We start from the raw sequence: 21,870 nt of genomic DNA, 5'->3' as shown, positions 1-21,870 counted from the left end.
TAGTCCTTCAAGTTTCGTGCTTGTTCTTTTCTTGCTGCTTTATGCATCTGTGTTGTTTGAGGATATTCCTGTGTGCATGAACAGAAACAAAACATAGAAGGCGGACCTCATCGCTGCCTGCACTGGGTGTCTTTCCCTATAGGTCTGGCAGGCCTCAAGAACAGCTGTCACTGACACATGCACAGCTCCAGTCGTATAAGGGCCTCAGGTCTTGAATTCCAAAAATGCAGTTTAGACACATTTGGATGTTTCGCAGAACAGTGGCGCTTATAACTCATGCTCCGCTTCGTTTAAAAATAAGTCCCTAAACTCCATAGCAACCCAAGATCTTCTCAAGATCATTCGATATGCGACGCGTAAAACGGCAAAGCATGCTTGCTATAAAGAGTAGACCGGTTGACTGCTTCTCCTCAGTGTTTCATAATATGAGAACCGGTGAGGTCATTCATTAAGTTTGCCAGTTGTCTATGTTTGTTGAGGGAAAGTGACATAATCATGAGTCTTCCAGCAAACCGCTGGGCGATGATGATGGCCGCCATTCTGACCGCAGCTGTCCAGTGACGTCGGTGATTTGGAGAAAATACGCTGACATACACTCACCGGCCACTTCATTAGGTACTGTAATGAAAACGAAGGCTTTCAGATATAACAGCCCTGCGGTAAATGCTCCTTTTCAACCGTTATAATGTTCAGTTTATGTTGAAACAACTTCAGAAAAGTGCTTCAGTTAACTGTTTGATCATTTTGGAGGATGTAGTTCGTGGTGTTGTTAAACTGGATTGAATTAAATCGAAGTGTTTCTGTTTTATTAGCCTAGCCCACTGACTAAAATGGTCAAAATAGGAGAAACGTCAACAGCTCTCTCTGTTAAACACATGCTGAATACCATAACCTTCATGAAGCTAAGGTTTAGAGCAGCACTGTTAGATAAGAACGCATTTTATTTTCACTAGTGTACCTAATGAGGTGGCCAGTGGGTGTATGTATATTGAACGCACTGCTCTTGTGGCTGATTGTTACAAAACACTGAAAACTAAAACCCGCACAAAAATTTCATCACAGTCCGCCACTGCATTTTAAGCTTTGTCCCACCTGCAACAATGCATTACAGTTTGTATTCTTTTCCTAAGTAAAAAAGTAAACAACTGACAATGATACCAACACAAAACAATAGCAATACCTCCCTTTCAAACTTAAATTGGTAGTGGTTTGGTAATTTGGAGCAGTGCGGTTAGCCATGTATTACATTATCATTCCAAGAACTCTGGAGTACAATACTGTATGTTTACTAGAAGGCCAATTGCTTATGTTAAGTTGAATTTTCTGGCTTTTAGAGGGGGGAAGTGGACTCTCTTTTCACCTCTGTTTTGGTCTCCACCACCAACAGAGAAATGACATCTGGATATTTACTAGATGAAAAATAAAATAGGTAGATTTATTGTTTATTAATGTAATTATGTTGCAGTGTTAAGTGGGTATCCCATTTCTGCAAATGTAGATACTGTATTTCATCAAAAGTAACTAAGAGCAGGACGGTAAGCACAGATCACTCACTTTATGCAGTGTAGTTGCATCTTGCCAGCAGTAACATACGTGAGACTATTAAAGTTAAATACTTAAATATACAGTCTTGCATAAATACTACAATATGTTTCAATGGCAGGGGGCAAAGCAGAGTCTGTCCAATCAAAACAATGCATTTATTTGGCATAAACCTATAACTGACATGTACAAAGTCTCCAATAACTTGTAGTCAGGCAGATTAATCAGTTTCTCCTCTGACAGAAAGCCAAACAAGAAATACAGTTCCATCAGTCAAATTCAGATATAGCTGCATTCAGAGGAGAGATTTCAGACAAATGGCTGACGCCCTGACACTACCACATTTGAGTCTGCTCCATCCATATGTTGCCTGCTGTTTCTAATCATAGAACAGCCAGAACTTGATCTCTGTGCTGTAAAGATGATCCACAGTCCGGTCTAGAAAAATCTGGTGCTTGATTACTTGGCGTTGGTTTACCGATGCGGAATAAAATGCTGTTGCTATGGGAATTGCTGCTTAAAGTTCAGTTTACAACTTCACACGTTCAGCGCGTAAGAGAAATTGATGTGTCCGCATTTTCCATTTTGCATCAAACTAATCATGACAGATGGAGGTGAGTCATGTTCCAGCAGCTGCTCCAATCCATATGCTTGGTCACAGTGTTCGGGCTGTGCGACTGAACACAAAATCCATCAAAGTGCCCCCACACGTACAGCCGTGTTCATAATGTATGACCCAAATTAGAGCATGTTTCAGCTTGTAAAGGTTGGATATAGCTCCTGTGGGTTTTATGCATTAATTAAACGAATTCATTAAAGACTTCAGTCAATATTTAACCAACTGCCACCAGCGCAGCTATCATAAAAGTGCCATATTTTATGAGTGATAGCTTCGGGAACTAAAGGTGCCGAGTTTCTTATGAAGTAAAGAGGCTGAATGTTTGCTCTAATAGTAATACGCACAGCAACACCTATGCCCTTCTTAGTTAGCTCATTAGTGAAACCTTAACTGCTGATCCTTTAAGTGTTACATCTAGTTAGAGGATCAGGTTAACGTGACATCAGGAGAATACTACAAGATGAAACCCATCACCTTTGCTGACATTTTGCTCCAGTATGTCATGCCAACGTTAGTTATTGTCGCTATGAAGTATTAATAGAAGTCACCATTACTCTAAGACAAGCTGTAAATGCTTGAGTTTTGTCCACAAAAGTCTCTTTGACAGTTCAATTTAATACTTGAAAATAGTTTTAGGCAGTTTATATAAAAGTCAGGGTCAGTGTTAACATCTGAGCTGTCATCCTTTCCTGCGAGCATCGTCTTTATTTTCCTAGAACACGACTGTTATGTAAAATTTGACCCCGGGGGGGTCAGCACCTTCCAGCCTGGATGTCCAGGCTGTCCATCAGAATCCTGGAACAGGCTGCGGCTTTGCATCTCAGCGCACGCACAAAACTTTCAATATCGGATGGATTGACTCGTGGCTCCGAAGCTCACCCGAAGCCGCCGTTTTTGATTGGAATTCCCATATCTTGGCGGCACAGTATGTTTTTGCTGTCAGGACAGAACAGCTCCTCGAGCGTACCACATTTTATCAGCGTCCTCGGGCAGAACGCGCTGACAATACATCACGTGCAAAGAACCTCTCCATGTTTGGACGCACTGGGGTTGTGGTGTGAACATATCAAAACTCGCTGAATCAAACTAATCATTTTTTCCTCCAGCATGTTGTTACATTATTTGCAGCTGTTGTTCTCATCCCTAATCTCTGGCAAATGAATTTGGCTGCACGCCAGACTTTTGCCTCCAGACCTCCTACCTTCCTCATGTTTTCCCTACACGAGCATCACAGACAAGCACATTGTTCACCAGTGTTATAGCCTAATATAACACTCGTGTTGCTGTCTGTAAAATGGATATCTGCGCTTTGCACAGGGTTTAAATTATGCTATGTGCACGCTTCACTAATTCTTTTTACAGCAGACATCTTGACTTACACAGTAGGAAAAGCACAGTCCTTTAACTGATGGCCACATTCCATTTAGAGGTCTTAGTATTTCGGCTGTCCATTCACTGTAATGGCTTTCTGGGACAATGGACATGGAATTGAGCCACTGAGCAACACCTGTACTATTCTACAGGGACAAGTCAAAATGTCTGCCATGAAAATCTGTACAGAAGTCACAAAAGTCTTCAATAAAACAACAATTAAATGCTTTAAAATTTACCAACAGTCCAAATGTTTAAAACACTGCATTTCCACAAATCTTTAATAAACTGTCAGATTATTACTGATGGTTATTCTATTATCTTGTGCATAAGCGTATCAGGCCAGGGTTACAGTTTTACTTCAGCATGCTTGGAATATTTCAGACCAAAGATAAAAGAATTGCTGAATGCTGAAAAAATGTTACAGCCCCATTTTTCTCTTTGGAATGGAGGCACATGCTTCAGTTGGGCCTATAAATACTCATATATGCGACAGCTGGACTTGCCCAAACCTTGAGCTAGATTTGGGGTCCCATTTTAAATTTAGTCTCAGGCCCTCGACAGGGGCCTTGCCGGGTTTAAGGACCTTCTTTCATACCACAATGAGGTATCGGATGCCGGGCAATCAGAGGGGCCGATGGTTTAGATGCCACGAATGCGTGTGGGCATTGTGGTGGGTTGACCTAGACCGCAGAGTAAATGCTGATGGTCTGCCGGCTCTACTTTATTTTCCATAAAGACAACTGGGAATGTTGCGTGCCAGACTTGAATGCGAGCCACGTGACTCAGGAATCCCCATTTGTTTCTCTGAAGTATTCACTATCATCTGGACTGCACCGACCAGTCAAGGTGGATCAAAGAGCAAAGACAATATGTTGATGACAAAGACTTGTCAGCAATAGGCTTAGCTGGCAAACAGACATTGATAACTAAGCCTTACAACAGACATTTTGTCATTAGGAGTGTGAGCTGTGAAACAGATCCCTAAGCCCCTAATTCCTCTCTGCCTAAGCTTTCAAGGAAATGTTTTGAATGAAACTTAAAGCTGCTACAATTAAAACTATCTAGGAATAATGGCTCTTAATATCTGTCTACAATTAGAGACGTTGTTTATTGTCACAGATCCGCAGAGAATTCACCGTCTCCCAGCTTGTTGTTTTTGTTTTACATAAGTCACCTTTAATGCAGATTGCTGTCTTCAGATGTAAAAAAAAAACTCCCCAAAACTCTGTATGGTACTTGCCCAGAACAGGGGGACAGACAAAATTAGGGACTGGCTAGTGAACATATTCAAGGATTTAGCAGCTAAACAGGCAGTGGTGGAGACCAAAAACTGGACTTTATCAGTTCAGTGTAAAAAATAACAACAAAATGCATTGTGGTCACAAAAGGTAATGAGGGTTTAAGAACACTATTATATATTTTGGACTTCTAGATCAGTACAGTCTCATTTTCAGCGGCCTCATCACCACAGAAAGCTTCACATTAAGAAAAATACATTTATTCACAGTCAGGTGAAGGCTGGAGTGTTCACATTTTGGGGGGAATATGCCCACCAGCAGTGAAATTGTTTTTCATTGAAGTTCAGTCCCTGTGAAATCAGTCAGTCAATCAATATCGGTGCGCTGATCCCATTTAGGGCCATTTAGGTCGTACTTGAGCAAGACACTGAACTCTAATTTTGTGTATGAATGTGTGCCAGCAAGAAGGTTCTGGGTTCGATTCCATCTGGGGCCTTTCCGGGTGCTCTGCTTCCTCCCACTGTCCAAAGACATGCTGGTTAGGTATATTCGTGATTCGAAATTGGCCGTAGGTGTGCATGTGAGTGTGAATGGTTGTCTGTCTCTCTGTGTTAGCCCTGCGATAGACTGGCGACCTGTCCAGGGTGTACCCCGCCTCTCGCCTGATGACAGCTGGGATAGGCTCCAGCCCCCCCGCGACCCTCCAGAGGACAAGCGGTTACAGAAATGAAATAAATGTCTGCCCACTTGCGTGAATTAATGGGTAGATTTGTCATTGTGACTGTAAAACACCTCGAGTACCCATTGGTAGAAAAGTATGATATAAATAAATAAGACCGTTTTCCATTTATCTAAGGGAGACGATGTATTTTAGATCCAGACCATTTTCTGTCATTGTACAATATTCAAGGACTGTACAGCGAGCGGCAACTTTTAATAGTAATTTAGCTCTCAGCTACTGTATAGCTACAAATACGCTCTCCCGCTTGCTCCGTTGAACTCGAGTGACACTGCAAAATGAGACAAGCTGTTACAGTAGCTTCTCTGGCTTTTCATGGCACCAGCCCAGAATTTAAAAATAAACCGCCAGGTTCCCAACTTAGGGTCAACCATTTTGTCGCTGGTACTTAGGAACTCTGCCTGAGCAATTTACAGTAGTGCACGCGTTTCTGTGTTTCATCACTCTCAAGCCCCAACAGTCGCCGTTTGAATGCCCTCTAACTCTGGGCATCATTCAAACTTGCTGGCACGCTTAAACGGTGGCATGAACGCTCCAAGCACTCCTGCACGCTGCTGCACTGCAACACTGGTCTCAACGATAGTGGGACCACAGCTGAAACTAATAGCTATGGATAGGAAAGAAGGCACTGTAATTAATCTCCAGTCAAGCACCAAATCTCCGTGGAGCCTGCGTGCACTCTCTGAACTCCCAGAACTAAGATAAAGAATGTACTTAATGTGTTGGTTTGTCAGATTTTTTCTCTTCCGTTTGAACTACAGTCACTGTTATCTTGCACCCTTCCCAGTCCTGTGTCTGAGGCCTTTTTCCTGGAAACAGGTGGGATTCAAAGAGATTGGTTTCAAGCATCATTTGAATTCTCTGCAGTCTTGACCACGATTACGGAGATAGGGAAACATTTTTCTTGATGTGAACCAAAAGCTCTGACAGACTCACTTTCAGACCTCTCAGAAGTGCATGTCTAATTCCTCTTCACTTTGTTTTATCTTAATCTAGTTAGACTGAATGAAATGATTATTGATATAGACTCACAGTTGACTGCTGCGCACGCATCCAAGCATGTGCTTCAGAGAATTCACGACAGCTTGGCAGACCTTACTTTGGATGTCTCAACACATTATTCAGAGGTCAGGGTGCTATGACATCATCAGGGTCCTACGGAGGGGATTTTGGGGGCCGGGGGCGTTTTTCTGTTTGCAATTAAAAGGATCTGTTGATGTCATATCTGAAATCAATCACAAAGAGCACACTTGGAATTGAACAGACGCGATATGCACACAAACATACAGTAGACTTCATAATACATCTTTATCCAGAAGACCTACAGTGCAACCCATTTATTGCAGTGATTCATCATCAAATGTATCCACACATTTTTGTGTTTGGGGACACTAAGACTGGTGTGACACTTATTCTCATATTAACCCCTAATATACAAGCATGAACACTAGCTAGCAAGTGTTAGCCACTAGCTAGCAAGGTTGGTAAACGTTGTGGATAAATAGTTGAACAAGACTTCATCCAGTACTTCCAGCTAGCCAGATTAAAATGATCAAATACACTGTTGAATGTCATATTGAAATTGTTAGCTAAACGGAATCAGTTCAGTGGTTAACTACATTTAGCTCACTAAATATTTAACTACACAAGTGTATAAAGAATTATTACTATTAGCTATCCACTAAGAGCTATAGCTAGTGTAAAAAAAAGTGTTAAACATTTGAAGTTGGTTGCTAAAAGTGATTTTGTTGGCTAGATGTTATAAGTATTCAGCTAAACAATTAATAATGAATGAATGAATTGTTAAATGAATAAATGAACAAAATATTCGAATAGTTAACTAGCTAGCTAGTTTTAGCTAGCTAAATGTAATGGGTAAGCAGTTGGTTGGTTGCAAAATTATAATTACATTTTTTTCTTAAAGTAATAAGGAAATGTCTGAGATACCTCAAACAAAAAATCTTAAAACAACAATTCAACAATTCAAATGAAAACAATTCAAATGAAAGCAGGATAATTATACACGTAACAATTTGACTTGTTGTAACAAAATGTTAAAAGAATATTGTGTTAAATAAATTTCACTTTATAGTAATTTAGTAAATAAACACATTTGGACCATGACAGACAGGCGAAGGAAGTCTTATACTGCACTGTACAGCATAGTGAACAGTAGGCACAGGCTACTCCTCAATGTGTTTAAATAATTAGGGTCAAAACATCCATGAACACCTCAACAGGATGTGTGTTGTTTTAAAAGATGAATGAGGCAAAATTCATTTTGGAGCCTGTCGTCAAAGGATTTATTTTCAATATCTGGATAAAAAGTTTGTCTCAGACTTTCCCCGTGTCACCAGAGGACACTTGAGCACCCAAGAGTGCCACAAATGTGCTTCCAGACCGTCAACACTCAGCACTAGGTACACAAACTTTTTTAGCGCATGGAGATATCGCACACAATGCACGAACACACACAGTGCTGGGTAATTGTGGATATTTATTCCAGGTTAGGAATGTTAACACAGGAAAATGCCAGTGGGTCTGTAAGGCTGTGAAGGGGGGAGTTATGATAGGAAGGTCAGTCAAGGCCAAAGCCATAAAACTCACTGTAAATTGTGACCATGCAATAATACAAAGTGGACCATTAAACTAGACGTATTCAGTCCTGTTTCTTTTGTCCTCGGTCCAGGTAAGATGAGGTCCAAAAGCAGCGGGGTGGAGAGCCCGGCCAATGGGGTGCTCAGGGTCCCACAGGCCGATCACGGCATCAGCCAAGAACAGGAAGTGGGTCTGCCTGTGAAGAGCCTGAAGGCCAAAGTTCAACAGGAGGAAGGTGAGGATGAGGTGGACGTGGAAGTGGAGGTCATCTCTGACAAAGAGAAGCTACTGCTGGATTCCACCGAGGCTGGAGAAAAAAGAGGGGACATCATGGATATGTCCAAGGAGGAACTTCTGAAACTGCTGGGGATCATGGAAGGAGAGGTTCAGGTGGGTGTTGTTTGTTCTGCATGTTGCATCTAACCTTTGACCTGCTGTAATAAGCAGGGTGAGTGGAATGACAAAGGGAAGAAAACATACAGTACCTGTGAGAGGCATTGTAGGGTAAACACTGAATAGAAGGTGCCCATTCTTGCTTTGGATTGTGTTAGACTACAATTTCTGCACAATAGCTCTATCTTGTGGTTGAAAATGGCAGTTTCACATGCCAGAAAAAACAAGCGAGTATGCCTCGTGTTTACCAAGTGACAACGTTTGAGATATGTGGAATGTAGAATGATGAGCCATGAAACAAATGCTTGAAGGATTTAAACACCCTGAAGTGAGATGCATTGTATCCAGACACATGTGAGAAAAATGCTTTCAAACGCATCATTTCTCACTCTTCCTCCTCTTCCTCAAGTCGCAGCATGCTTTATTATTTTTGTATGTTTCCTCAGGCCAGAGAAGATGTGATATGCATGCTGAAGTCCAAACAGACTCCCCCAGAGGCCCTTGAATCACAGTACGGCTCCGCGGTCCCTGGCTCGGCTCTCCAGGCCCTACAGAGGGACGGCTTCATCACTGGAACCAAGCCTCACAACCACAGTGTCTACCAAAAGCCTATGGTTGAGGTCAGTAGATAATGTTTGTGTTGTTGAAAAAAAAAGCCCTGAGAATGTTGAGATTTTATTAGCAGGTTTATGAGGCTCAATACCTTCTAATCCCTAAGCCTTAGAGCCAAGAAAAATGGCCATACCTTGCAGGGGGTTATTGCTACAAAAGTGTTTTGCATCTTATACCACAGTAGATGAAATTAATTTTTTTGCTATTTGTCCTGGGCCCTCACATGTTTTCTGTCCCTGTGCGTCTTTGCCCTCTGTCAGCTGGAACGCCTGCAGGAGAAGCACAAGGAGACGTACCGGCGGATGCTGGGCCAGTTGCTGCTCGCCGAAAAGTGCCACCGCCGCACTGTTCACGAGCTGGACACGGAGAAGCGCAAACACGCCGACTACATGAACAAGAGTGACGACTTCACCAACCTCCTGGAGCAGGAGAGAGAAAGGTGAGACGGGGAAGAGGGGAGATGTGGGAGTTAGGACATCCAAGCCTTTTTAAAACTTCTGACTTATTCAGCTGCTGGGTATGAAGGTGACCAAAACCATCCCTTTAGCATCAATAAAACATGACGTGAGTACAATTATGGCTTTCAAAATGTGTTGGAGAGATGGAAAACTGAAGCAAGAAAAAAAGATTCAGCTTTAATTATTCAAATCAGCTTTATTTGCCATGTATATATGTAAACACATACAAGGAATCTGGTCTGTGCATTTAGGCCATCCAATTGAGCACGACTGGAGCAGCTGTTTGGAGGGCGTTTAGGCGCTTTCAGGCCAAATTATGTGGACATTTACACATTTTCCTCAGGCTCTGTGCTTCTGCATGTTCATTTTGAAATAAGATACTACACTAAAGTGTCTCTAGCTTTAATTTGAGTAGGTTCGAATCAGCATCAAGAGCACTGGGTGTTATGTATGTGACACTCAAAAACTAATAACAGAAACACTTTCATGATCATGCAATTAAATTATCACTGGACTGTTGTATTAGAATGTATTTGTTTTCCGTAAAGGTCGTCACTAAATGCCAGTTTGCCAGTTCAGGTGTCAGCCACACATGCTCAAGCCATCCCATAAACACTGTTTGACAGATGAGGCGGCGCGCTTCAAGTCATGAGCTGTTTCCTTTTGTCTTCACAATTTCCCCTCTGATAGAAGCTGACTTTCGTGTCCAATTCACTGAACTTTACACCGCTTTACTGGTTTCTTTTATGTGTTTCACTCAATTTCCCTTTCTGAGGCTTACCTGGGGATTTGTACCTTGGCATGAATCCTCTGGGGTTCTGCAATCTTCCTCAGATCGCTGACAGGGAAACATGTACTTTCCGTGGAGCATTCTTGACTTGTGCCGTGCCGTCATAACAGAGAAGATTTTCCTCTTCATCCAAACTGTCAATCACCTGCCACATGTGGGCTTTTGTACCTGAACTAACATTGTAAATGACAGACAGCTGCCCAAGCAATAGTTTAAGGGCCATGCAATTATGTGTAAAACTTTGCATTCATTTGTACTTGCATGGAGTACCTGAGGTAAACCTAGTGTGTTTTGCACGTGTAAAATCAGCTGTCCAGACATGCTGGTAAAAGCAGTGGAAGGAGGAACCTGTGAAGGGGAATCAGGTGAAAGCAGCAGGGGAGGAGCAGGGTGGCGAGGGACAGAAGGAAGGACAAAGTCAAAACACGTATTACAAAACCAATGTGGTTTCTAAAAACCTGTGTTGAAAGTGTCAGAGGTGAGAGAGAGTGCAGTGAAGGAGCATATCGACATCTGAGTACGCTTGAAAGATGGCCTCATCGGGAATGAGAGAGGAGAGAAGCGAGGGGAGGCGCTGCTTAGTAGCGAAGTGATAACCTTGCATAGCTTTGTTTGACAGCGAGAGGCGCTGGGCTTGGGGAGGAGGAGAGCGAGGCAGAGTGGAAATCGCGGGTGAGGAAGCGGTCAGGCTCTTTGTGGGAAAGGGGGAGGTCAGGTGCGGAGAGGGGAGGAGACTGGGTGGAGGAAGAGGAGGACACGCGAGTGGAGGACTAAAGGGCATGTCAGAGGAGCAAATCTCCCATGACATCATCTGTGAAATGAAGTCATCGTCGTGGTTGCGACCGGGCTTCTTGGTCAGCGGGAGACAATGGGTGAGGGGGAGGATGGTTACATTGTGTGTGCATGTACAGGGCCTCACTGAGATCAATCAAGCCTGCTTGTGGGAGTGTAGATGTGCACTGAATGTGTATGAGAAAGGAGGCCCTACTAGTTAGACCAGATGAAAGAGTTTAATTGGTTGTTGGGGAATGCATTTAGTTGCAATTCCCATAACACTGTCCACACAATAACACTGTGAGGTGGAGATATCGCGTGCAATAATTGTACAAATGTAAGTCAATTAGAGTTTGACAAAATAGCACTTGTAATACTAAATTATATGTATAACTACATACAGACAGGAACTGCAGACCAGAACATATACAATTGTAGGTACATATACAATCCAGCACTGAGAGCGTTTTGTGATTAGATTTGTCCTTTGGTAGATGTGCTACCACTCTGTATTTTTTTGTTTTAGCACTCCACAGAAGATGTTGTTGTTGAAGTGCAGAGCCAGTCGCTGAAGAACGGACTGGTGACCGTGTACAGTATATACCACGTGCTATGAACTGTCTCTCTTCCTTAAGGTTTTACTGCAGGATGCAGGATGCAGGATGCAGGAGACGGAGCGTGCAAGCTAAATCACGAGCTAAATCATGTTGGTTGAGCTGCCATCGGACAGAAAATGGCTTTAGCGTAGTGTTATCGCCGCTCCTCAGGCTGGTTTCATGGGGAAGGGGCATGTCTCCCTTTCTCCTCTGTCCAGTCTCCCTCTTTTGTTTCAGTCTCTCTACCTGGCAGATGTTAAGCAGATGAATCAAGTTTTTCCTTGCCACTGTCACCTCAGTGCTTGCTCTGGGGGCATTGTATTGGATTGCTATTTTGAAATTATTGTAAATACACTTTTTTGAAATTCATGGGGTTGAGTTCACGTTCTGCCAAGACTTTAGTGAGTGACATGCAACTGACTCCCCTTCAAAACACATCTAACCTGAAGCTAAATGTGTGCATGAATGACTGCAGACATAGAACAGAGATAAAAATCACTGGATGAAGGTCTAAGTTTAGGACTTACCTTGGACGTGGAGGCAAATTTGTTCATTCTACCATGTTAAGAAAATGAGTTGTGACAATCTGGATGTGACTTTAGGAAGCTGGGGATGGAAACAAGAGCTGTGCATGCTTGCTCACATTTGCTCTGAAGATTATGGGAATGTCATTAAAAGCCAAAGTATTGTATAAATAAAGGTTTTGGACTTGATTTCATAGCATTCAAAATGTCCATAACATGGCGGCACCAGAGGAAATGTCAAAATTCAAGATGATTCATCCTGTGAACACCATGAATGTCTCCACAAAAATATTATGACAATCAATATCATATATTTCCCTCTGGACCAAAGTAGTGGACTTGCTGCCATTTCCTTCCCTGTAGCTGCCAAGGCTAAATATGTAATGTACTGTGATCAAAAGCTTTGAACACACCAAGCCCAGGCTTCAGTTTTGAAGCGTATGACACAAATCGTGACTGAAATGACTAGTTTACATCCACTTGATCCTTGGTTTGCTTTGGAGCTGACCTCCTTCTTATGCCAGCAAGTTTCCAGCATGTTCTTTGGCTCATGCACAGGTCGGCCTCTGTCACCTCAAAAAGATGGAGGCGGACATGAGCTCTGATACGTCTTACACCTGTCAGCACCTGCGGAACCCAGATTCATCTATCAGTGCCATAGAAGGACACAACATGCAGGGACACAGAAACGGATAACAGAATGAACAGTATATCTAAACCATGTATGACTTGACACTAAGACATCAAATGCTGACATAAATATATTATCCTTTTCCCTGATGGAGCTCCTTGTCCTGGGACCAGGCTGTATCTGTTACCAGAATGCACTTTTTAGAATGTTGCCCAGCATGTTATTCACTCTCAGTTGAGCCGTTTTGATTAAGAAGAAAAATGTTGGATTTTTTATTTTCTGTTCTCACTCACAACCTACAGAATGAGACATAGTTTCCTATGAACAGAGCCAATGTTTGTTCACTTTGGCTTAACTGTTAGGGAGCTGTTGCTGGATGAATTTTGGGATGTTTTTTCAGGTGGAAATCTTAAAAAATAGCCTTGAGCCTAAGAACTTACTGTGGAAAAACAGCTTAAAAAGAACCATGACAAGAGTGGTGTTAACACGCACACAATTCCAAGCACAAATAGAATCTACATTGATCAGGCATAACATTATTTCCAGTATTGCGTAGGTCTCCCTTGTGCCTCCAAAACAGTTGTGACTCATCATAGAATGGACATGGGCCTTCTGAGGGTGTCCTGTAGTGTCTGGCTACAGAATGTTATTAGTGAGGGCCTTTGGGTCCTGTGGGTTGAGGGGAGGGGCCTCTGTGGATCATCCTACAGATACTTGATCAGTTTGGGATCTAGTGAATTTGGAGGCCAGGTCAACATCTTGTGCTGTTTTTCATGTTTTTTTAGTTGTACCTAAACCGCTTTTGTGTGTGTGTCTGTGTCAGGCTGCATCCTGCTGGGGATGGCTGCTGCCATCAAGTCATTGCTATGGGGTGGGGGTGCCTGGTCTGGTCTAAGTGGGTGGTACATGTCTAAGTAACATCCAAATGATTGCCAGGTCCAAATGTTTTCCAGCAGAGCATTGAATTGTCACAAGATGGTCAATGTTATCTACTCCTTGTTTCAGTGGTCATAAAGTTGTGGCTGATCGATGTATCTTCCGTGTCTGGTAGCTCTTTGCTTTGACATTCACTCTCTTAGAAGACATACAAGCATGTCATCATCTCATCCTTATCGACGTGATGTCCTCCAGCCATCTGGGTGAGAGTGAAGAGAGAAAAGCCAAAAGTCTTGTGCCAAACACCTGGAGGAATGCAGAGGATGGGCAGTTTCTGACTGGTAACCATCAGCTATTAACACCCTTTGAGACAACAGAGCAATTTATATGTCAAGAAGTTAACTTTTTCTAAGTGGCACGATGGAATGTGTACAGACTGACGGAAGAAACAGCTCCTGCTCCTGAAGGGAGTTCCAAAGAGCTTAAAGTCACGCACATAAAATGAAATTCCTGACCTGCGGCAGACCTCCAAACTTCTAATTATTCAGCCGTCTTTCAATATCAAGTCCAAACAGTAATGCGTGAACCTGCTGTGGCCTTCAAATAGACAGATGTTGCTTCTGCTCTATCTCTTTTAACACCACGTCGGCCTTATTTACAGTGGTGTAAGTTATCATTGTGACTCTCTGGCTTTGTACGAAATGGTTTTTCTCTGTCAAGAGTGGCCATTACTGTACGACGCAATGTTTTAACAGCCTTTTGGCAGGCTTTGTCTGCTTCATTTCTGAGGCTCCTGACACATAGGTGCAGCTGCTGTGCCTCTGAGCAAATTCCCCAGGAAACATGGGCTGAAATGTTGTTCCATCATAAAAGAAAAGGTTCATGGATGTTGGCTAATGCACCGCACCTGTATATCTGCTTAGGAAATGTTTCATACTGTGCATAGTTAGAAATTTCAGTGTAGAAGCTGAAACCATTACTCAGCCATTATTCTTTGGGACAGACAAACATTTGTATTTGCCTGCTTAGGACTTTCTTCCTCAGTAACAGTAAACATGACTTGACCATCATTGCCAAATGCCACTGACATCATGACTTTGACCTTTGCATGAAAGTAATTTTAGAGCGCCAATTTCTAGGGTGTCAACGACATCTGGCTGTGCATGTATGGATTTTATGAGCTGCACTCTGAGATCTGGATGGCTCCCTTGTACAGTAGTCAGACATACGAACCCCCACTTGGCACTACATGCGCTCGTAATACGAATCAGTGTCAATCTACAGACTCAAGATCAACATTTAACATTTCAGCCTCAATTTCTTGTGGTGTTGTCAAACTGCGGTCTCTTGAATTATTAATTGTATCTGCTTTATAAACTTATTATCACTTACTGTCCTCCCCTGATCTTTTTTTTTTTTTTTTTTTACCTTGAGGGAGACATCCAGCTCATTCATTTCTGGTTTCCTCATCATATGCAGCCTTTGCTAGGAACCCCCTTCAAGTCCAGTTTCCCCTAAAGTGGAACTACAGCGCACATTTTCTCTCCCGCACCAATTTTGCTCCAAAGTTGCACTGAACCTGACTTTGTCTGTCAAATGTTAATATTTATTCATTCTCTGAAAGACCACGGTAAACTCTCTGATAAAAAACAAACCCTAAATCAAGCCTATCTAAAGTTTTATGAAAACATTAAAATGGAGGGAGTTTTGCAAAACACTCCTTCTGTGGCAAGGGTCCCACCCCCTTCACAGTGTCCAAAACAGAGCAGCACACACACTCTCTTACACATTACAGCCTTATATGGACGAGGTGACATCACTCCGGTAGTGCTCCACTGTATTTATTCACCTTTCACTGTCCTGATAACATGCTTGGAATGTGACGGTAGAAGATTTGTGAGAAAGGAGGCCCCTGCTTCTTCTTATGTATTCTCAGTGGATTTTGTATAATGGCAAGCAGGGTTTTGCATGCTGCTTCTAGAGCATCTGCAGTGGGTAAGTTTTGAATTGGGTTTGTTTCTGAGGTGGTTTGACTAGAAATATTTGAATGAAGCTCATTTTAAACCTGTAGAGGTTGCATAAGATGTGCAAACTTCCTTGTTGCCGATTCTAATTTGGTTCATTTTGCAATGCAAAAATGTTCAGGTTGAATATTGTGTTAGAATCTTCCTGGGAGTGTACAGGGAGTCCATGCAACTGCCTTCAATCTGCTTTGCAAGCATTTAGTTGGAGCCGGCTATGAGAATGGGCATGAGCAGCATAGAAAGAAGCAGAGAGAAAAGACGACCGCTTGGTGAGGGGGTGTTAGTAAAACTTTCGGTTTTTGTTCTTATACTCTATCCCATCAGCAGGGATGAAAATAGCAGCATAGAATGTTTGGAAGCTGTAGCAGAGATCTTTGCCAGTTTCCACTCTTAATTGTATTGATTGTTCACTGTGGTGTGGCATGTATGGGAAGTTGTTGCTCTGTTTTTCATAGATGCTTAGACATGTTTTTTCAATGTTAGACATCTCTGAATTGAATGAAAAATGTACTTGGAATGTATTTTGTTCATAACAACAACTTTGGCATGCAAATATACTTTTAATTTATAAAAATGTCTGAACAGAATAGCACTTTCTGTGACAAAAGGCTTTAAGTTAGAGAAACACCACAGTAATCTCCTGCCTTTGTTTCTTTCCCCCATGCTTTTAGATTGAAGAGGCTGCTTGAGAACGAGAAAGCCTACCAGGTACGAAAGGAGAACGAGCACTCCAAACGTCTGGCCAAGGTGCGAGAGGAGCTGGTCAAACTGAAGTCTTTTGCCTTGATGTTGGTCAATGAGCGGCAGCAGCACCTAGAGCAATTAGATCAACAGACCCAGCGGGTCCAGGAGCTCAGCCAGCAGCTACAGCAGCAGGACCAAGCTCTCAGCGAAGCCAGGGAGCGCGCCCAGGAGGATGGCAACAGGGTGCTGAGCCTGGAGGCTGAGCTTAAAGAGAAATCCGGCAAGCTCACCCAACAACACGAAGAGATGAGTGCCAAACTGGCCAGTCAGGAGGTCCACAACCGCCAACTCAATGCCAAACTTTTGGGGCTTACACATAAAGTGGAGGAGCTAGAAGAAAGCAACAGAACCTTGAGAAAATCTGAGGAGGAACTCCAGGAGCTGAGAGAGAAGATCAGCACAGGGGAGTGCGGCAACTCCAATTTGATTGCGGAATTGGAGAACTTGCGGAAGCGAGTGCTGGAGATGGAAGGAAAGGATGAAGAGATTACAAAAACAGAAAATCAGTGTAAAGAGCTAAGGAAGAGGTTACAAGAGGAGGATGGAAAGAGTAAAGATCTCAGGCTCGAAGTGGAGAAGCTCCAAAAAAGAATGGTGGAGTTAGAAAAACTTGAGTGTGCATTCAACAGTAGCAAAGCTGAATGCGCACAGTTACACACAGCTCTGGAACAGGAGAAAGGCCTGACCAAAGAGCTTTCAGATGAAGTGGTAGCTCTCAAGATCCGTATGAAAGAGCTTGAGTCTTCTGAGCTCAAGCTGGAAAAGTCTGAGCTGAGCCTTAAGGATGACCTTAGTAAGCTTAAGTCATTGACAGTTGCGTTAATGGATGAACGAAAGAGCCTGATGGAAACAATGAAGTCAGATGAGAAGAAAAAGGATGATTTGAGCAAGATGGTCAAAACTGAGCAGGGTAAGGTTATGGAGGTGACAGAGAAACTGATAGAGGAAAGCAAAAAGCTCCTTAAATTGAAATCAGAGATGGAAACCAAAGTAGAGACTTTAACCGTTGAAAAGGGGGAGCTTAGCACCAAGCTAGCTTATGAAATTGACAAAACAAAAGATCTTAATTCTAAGGTCAGCCAAATGAAAAAGAGGTTGGATGCATTTGAGCAAGCAGAAAAGCTGTCTGTGAAGAATTCAGTCAGAATGTCTGACCCCATTAGAAGAGACGACAACAAAATTAAGGAGCTGACATTTGAAATTGAGCGCCTGAAAAACCGTCTCAAGCAACTTGAAGTGGTAGAGGGAGATTTAATCAAGACGGAGGATCAGTATGACATGTTAGAGAAAAAGTTCTTGACTGAACAGGACAAAGCCAACATTCTCTCCCAGCAGGTGGAGGAAATGAGGAATCAGATAGCACGTAACAAAGCAATTGAGAAAGGAGAAGAAGAAAGTCAGGAACAAGATCTCCGACAACGATGCATGAGAGAGGAGGCCAAAACCAGGGAACTACAGGCTGACGTGGTAGCCCTCAAAGAGAAGATCCACGAGCTGATGCACAAAGAAGACCAGCTTTCTCAGCTCCAAGTGGACTACTCTGTCCTACAGCAGAGGTTCTTGGAAGAGGAGGAGAAAGCCAAGAACATGGGCACAGAAGTTTTCCACCTCACCAAAGAACTGGAGATAGCAAAGCGCCACAGTCGATCGCTACGGCCCAGCTTAAACGGGAGGAGAATAGTGGATGTAGCTGTGACATCCACTGGAGTACAGACAGAGGCATCATCCACTGGAACAGCAGAGGAGGATACTCCAGCGGTGTTTATCAGGAAGTCTGTTCAAGAAGAGAATCACATTATGAACAATATCAGACAGAAGTGCATGAGGAAGCCCAGTGACAAAAGCAGCCCTGTTGAGCGTTGTCCTTCATCTGGCAGTGATATCAAGAAGTCCTGGATTCCCTGGATGAGGAAAAGGGACAACACCCCTCAAGAGACCAACCTAGAAAAGCCTGTGCACGTTAATGGAGATAATTTACCCTCTGAACTGGCAGTGTCCCAGAAGCAAGGGCAGCCTCTACACATCAGAGTAACACCAGATCACCAAAACAACATGGCCACTTTTGAAATCAGCAGCCCAACTACTGAGGATGTTTTCTCTAGCTCAGCCCCCCTTAGCCCCAACCCCTCGCAACCAAAATCCAGAATCACAATCATTCCCACCTACTCTGCACCGAACCACAGGAGAAAGGCACCTGCAGGACCTCAGTGCCCTGAAAGGGCCAAGTCTCCAGTCACCATCACAACTATATCTAGAGCCAAGTCTCCAGAAAGCAGCCGAGCCACCTCCACTCCCTCGGGAAGACCCTTGTCACCTGTCTCTATTATGACAGTGAGCACTGCTGTAGTGCCTGAAGCATCTGCCTCCCCAGAGCCCCAGGAGATGACCATGGGTCGAGCTGTGTTCAAGGTTACCCCTGAGAAGCAGATGGTCCCAATGCCCGTGAGGAAGGGCCACAACAACGCGAGCATCATAACCACCACTGAGGATAACAAGATTCACATTCATCTGGGTAACAGCATCACACCAAAGATGGTTGTCAGGCCAGCGGCTTCTATAACAGAGAGCAAAGAAATGACCTTATCAACTGGGACAGTTTTGCGCTCGCCTCGCCAAATCACCACTACTGCTACAAGGAGCACACAGAGTAAAGTGACGAGCAGTATTACGATTTCCCCCGGCACATCCACCTCTTCCAGGCCCACACAAAGCATGGTAAGTTTTACTTGATGGTCTGATTCATTTACTTTCTGCGTATTTCATCAATTATTTTAGATCTCTCCTATTGAAACCCCAGTGGAATTTAATTTATGATTCTTTCTTTCTTTGCGTCCAACTATTTCTTTAAGTTGCACTGAGTATTTTCCATCCTATTTTCATTGAGTTTAAAGGTGACTGTGGTTCCACATTAATGCTACATATCTAATGTTTCATAGGGTAAAATAAGCGCACAACTTCATCACACACTGCTAGAAATGGGAGATGAAGCAACATCATGTCAGCATTTCGGTGGCCCTTCTAAAATGTTCCTTGTGGATTGGGTGAATAGTGGGTCAGAAATTGGCAGGCCTCAGAACAGCAGAGCTAATGATGTGGCATTTTGCCACCCTGCTAGTGCCATGCTGTAATTTATAGTTGTTACACAGTGTTTACATTCACAAACAGCCATGCAGGCTCAGTGCCCTCTGGCTGACACTAAACAGCCCTGCAGCAGTAAGAGCTCACTGAAAGCTGGCCTGCACACGAGCTCACCCACTGCGGCTGAACTAAAAGAATGAAAATATATTTACATTTTTTCATTCACACAGTTCATATAGTACATATTATCAACAAATTCAGAATTGTTATTTGTTTTTTCCTGTGAGGGGTTTTGCCCTTTTCCTTTATTTTTTGTCTTCCTTCCATCATACACTTCCTGAGAAACTGTGCTCTCTCTCTCTCCTTATTGTCAAACAGACTGGACATGACGCCCATCCACCTCGTACTGGGCTAACCCGCATCCCGATGTCCAAGAGTCTGAAGACAGGGAAGGCTGTGCTGGGATCCCTGGGGATCTCAAGTGGACTGAAACTGGAGACACGGGCTGAGAGTCAGTCCATGAGAATAGAGGTTAAGAAATCCACTGTGAATAGTAATACTGTACAAACTGGAAGCAAAGCCTGACTGACGTAATACTCCCAGTTCAACTCAGCTACACATTACAAGGCATTTCTTTTTTAAAAAAAATAAAATAAGCCATTAAGTCTTTTCTATTTGTTTGTGTCACATACGTTTCTGCCATTTGATACACAGTGCGTATTTTTATTGTGATGGGCATTTGGGTTAAACATTATATCAGACTGCTGCTACTAACGACTTCTTGCTTTGAGTGATTGTGTCACGTATAAGGAGTTTGTTGATATGTTTTTTAAAGACACATTATAGGTAAAAAATACTAGCTTCTGTGTAAAATATGTTTATTTTCTCTGTACAGGATTTGTACTGAAACGCATTCTAAATAAATGTGATGATCAGAGAGCAGTGTGACAAGCTTGTTTGTGTAGAAAATTAAGAAATAATATAAAGCAGCAATAGCAGAGAAGGACAGTTGTGTTAATCTTTGTACTGTTTTTGCCCTTATTTCATATTCAGCCCTCTTTGAATTTTCTTCACTTGTAGCAGTGGGTCAAAAGGGTTAAATGTAAGCCTAATTTTTTAACTTTGTTAAATGTACATATATTTTGTGATACAGAAAAACTACAATGCTCATAGAGAGCAGCAAAGGTAAACCAAAATGATTTTAAATTTAAGCCTAGTAAGATAAATTTGTTAAGCACATAAAACACAGCATTTGTTGACCAAAGTGCTTTGCAGAAAAATTTAAATACAGTACAATTAAATAACTGAAACAGGATTAACTATATCACAGTAACTGATTGTATCAGTACAAGGAAACAAGTCAAGTGTACTTACATACCACCAAACTGATAGCTTTGAAATATTTTGGCTCTTTAATTTTTGTGATTGTGGAAAATTAAATTGCAACATTTTCAGTTTCCAATCTCATTTGAACTCTTTCTTTGATTATATCACAGAGGTTCTGAAGCATATTGGTGTCACTACAATAAAATGCAAATGTGATGTAATAGCAACACATCCACGCATTAGGTGGAAGATTCCAGGTGCAAGTACCGGCAAGATTGTGTTTGTTGTCAGATTACAAATGCAAATTTAACTTGGTAACATGATGTAAGATTCATCCTCTTCACTAGGTTGTGCTGATGTTGTTGGCTCACATTTCATATGTTCTCCTGATGAAGCTGTGAACGTGCTGTGCTTTGGTTTAATGGCTACATCGGGAGAAAATGCAACAGGTTTGCAACAGGACATTGTCTCAAGAAGAATTTAGATATAATCTATAGGCAATACACTTTTCCACTGAGGTCAAAATTTTAAAAACTTGGCATAGTGCAATGGGCCCTTTCCTCAGTGCATTCTGTGTGTGTTTACACCTGTACGTAAAGCTGAACACTTGTGAACAGTTTAATTAAAATAACCAGGATTGAGCAATGACGCAAGCACCTTCAAATTTATGAATGGTGAATACACTGCCATATTTTTCTGCAATAAACACTGGAATCAGTTGATTGTATCGTTCTTTCTTAGATGGACCCGTGTGGACAGAAATGGATCAGTAATAATCTTGTTAAAGACTTTAAAATAAGTTTTTACATTATAAACTTTGGCTTCTCTTCCATCCTACATTGTGGGTGGACAGCTATTTGGGAAAAGGGCAGAGACAAGTGAGGAGGTTGGGATAAAGACATCTGTTGCAATGTCTAAAGCCACTGGGCCGCAT

General features: G+C 42.5%; 1 protein-coding gene across 1 annotated transcript; it reads left to right on the top strand.

Annotated features, from left to right (window-relative positions):
* The first annotated feature begins 6,998 nt into the window (after positions 1-6,998).
* LOC311505200 (filamin-A-interacting protein 1-like) lies at positions 6,999-21,870 on the top strand. Its single transcript, XM_084568639.1, has 5 exons — positions 6,999-8,500; positions 8,950-9,123; positions 9,376-9,554; positions 16,460-19,247; positions 19,989-21,870. The coding sequence occupies exons 1-5, from the start codon at positions 8,207-8,209 to the stop codon at positions 20,193-20,195; spliced, it is 3,642 nt and encodes a 1,213-aa protein (XP_084424765.1). The 5' UTR covers positions 6,999-8,206; the 3' UTR covers positions 20,196-21,870.

Source organism: Chelon labrosus, assembly GCF_963514085.1.
Source record: "Chelon labrosus genome assembly, chromosome: 20".
NCBI lineage: Eukaryota > Metazoa > Chordata > Actinopteri > Mugiliformes > Mugilidae > Chelon > Chelon labrosus.
This window is presented reverse-complemented; position numbering and strand designations above follow the sequence as displayed.

What these genes read in the sequence shown, in the direction of transcription:
- LOC311505200 (XM_084568639.1), top strand. Translation starts at nt 8,207, where the DNA reads ATGAGGTCCAAAAGCAGCGGGGTGGAGAGCCCGGCCAATGGGGTGCTC. An exon ending in TCATGGAAGGAGAGGTTCAG is followed by an intron (nt 8,501 to 8,949) that starts GTGGGTGTTGTT and finishes ATGTTTCCTCAG; the next exon opens with GCCAGAGAAGATGTGATATG. An exon ending in CTGGAGCAGGAGAGAGAAAG is followed by an intron (nt 9,555 to 16,459) that starts GTGAGACGGGGA and finishes CCATGCTTTTAG; the next exon opens with ATTGAAGAGGCTGCTTGAGA.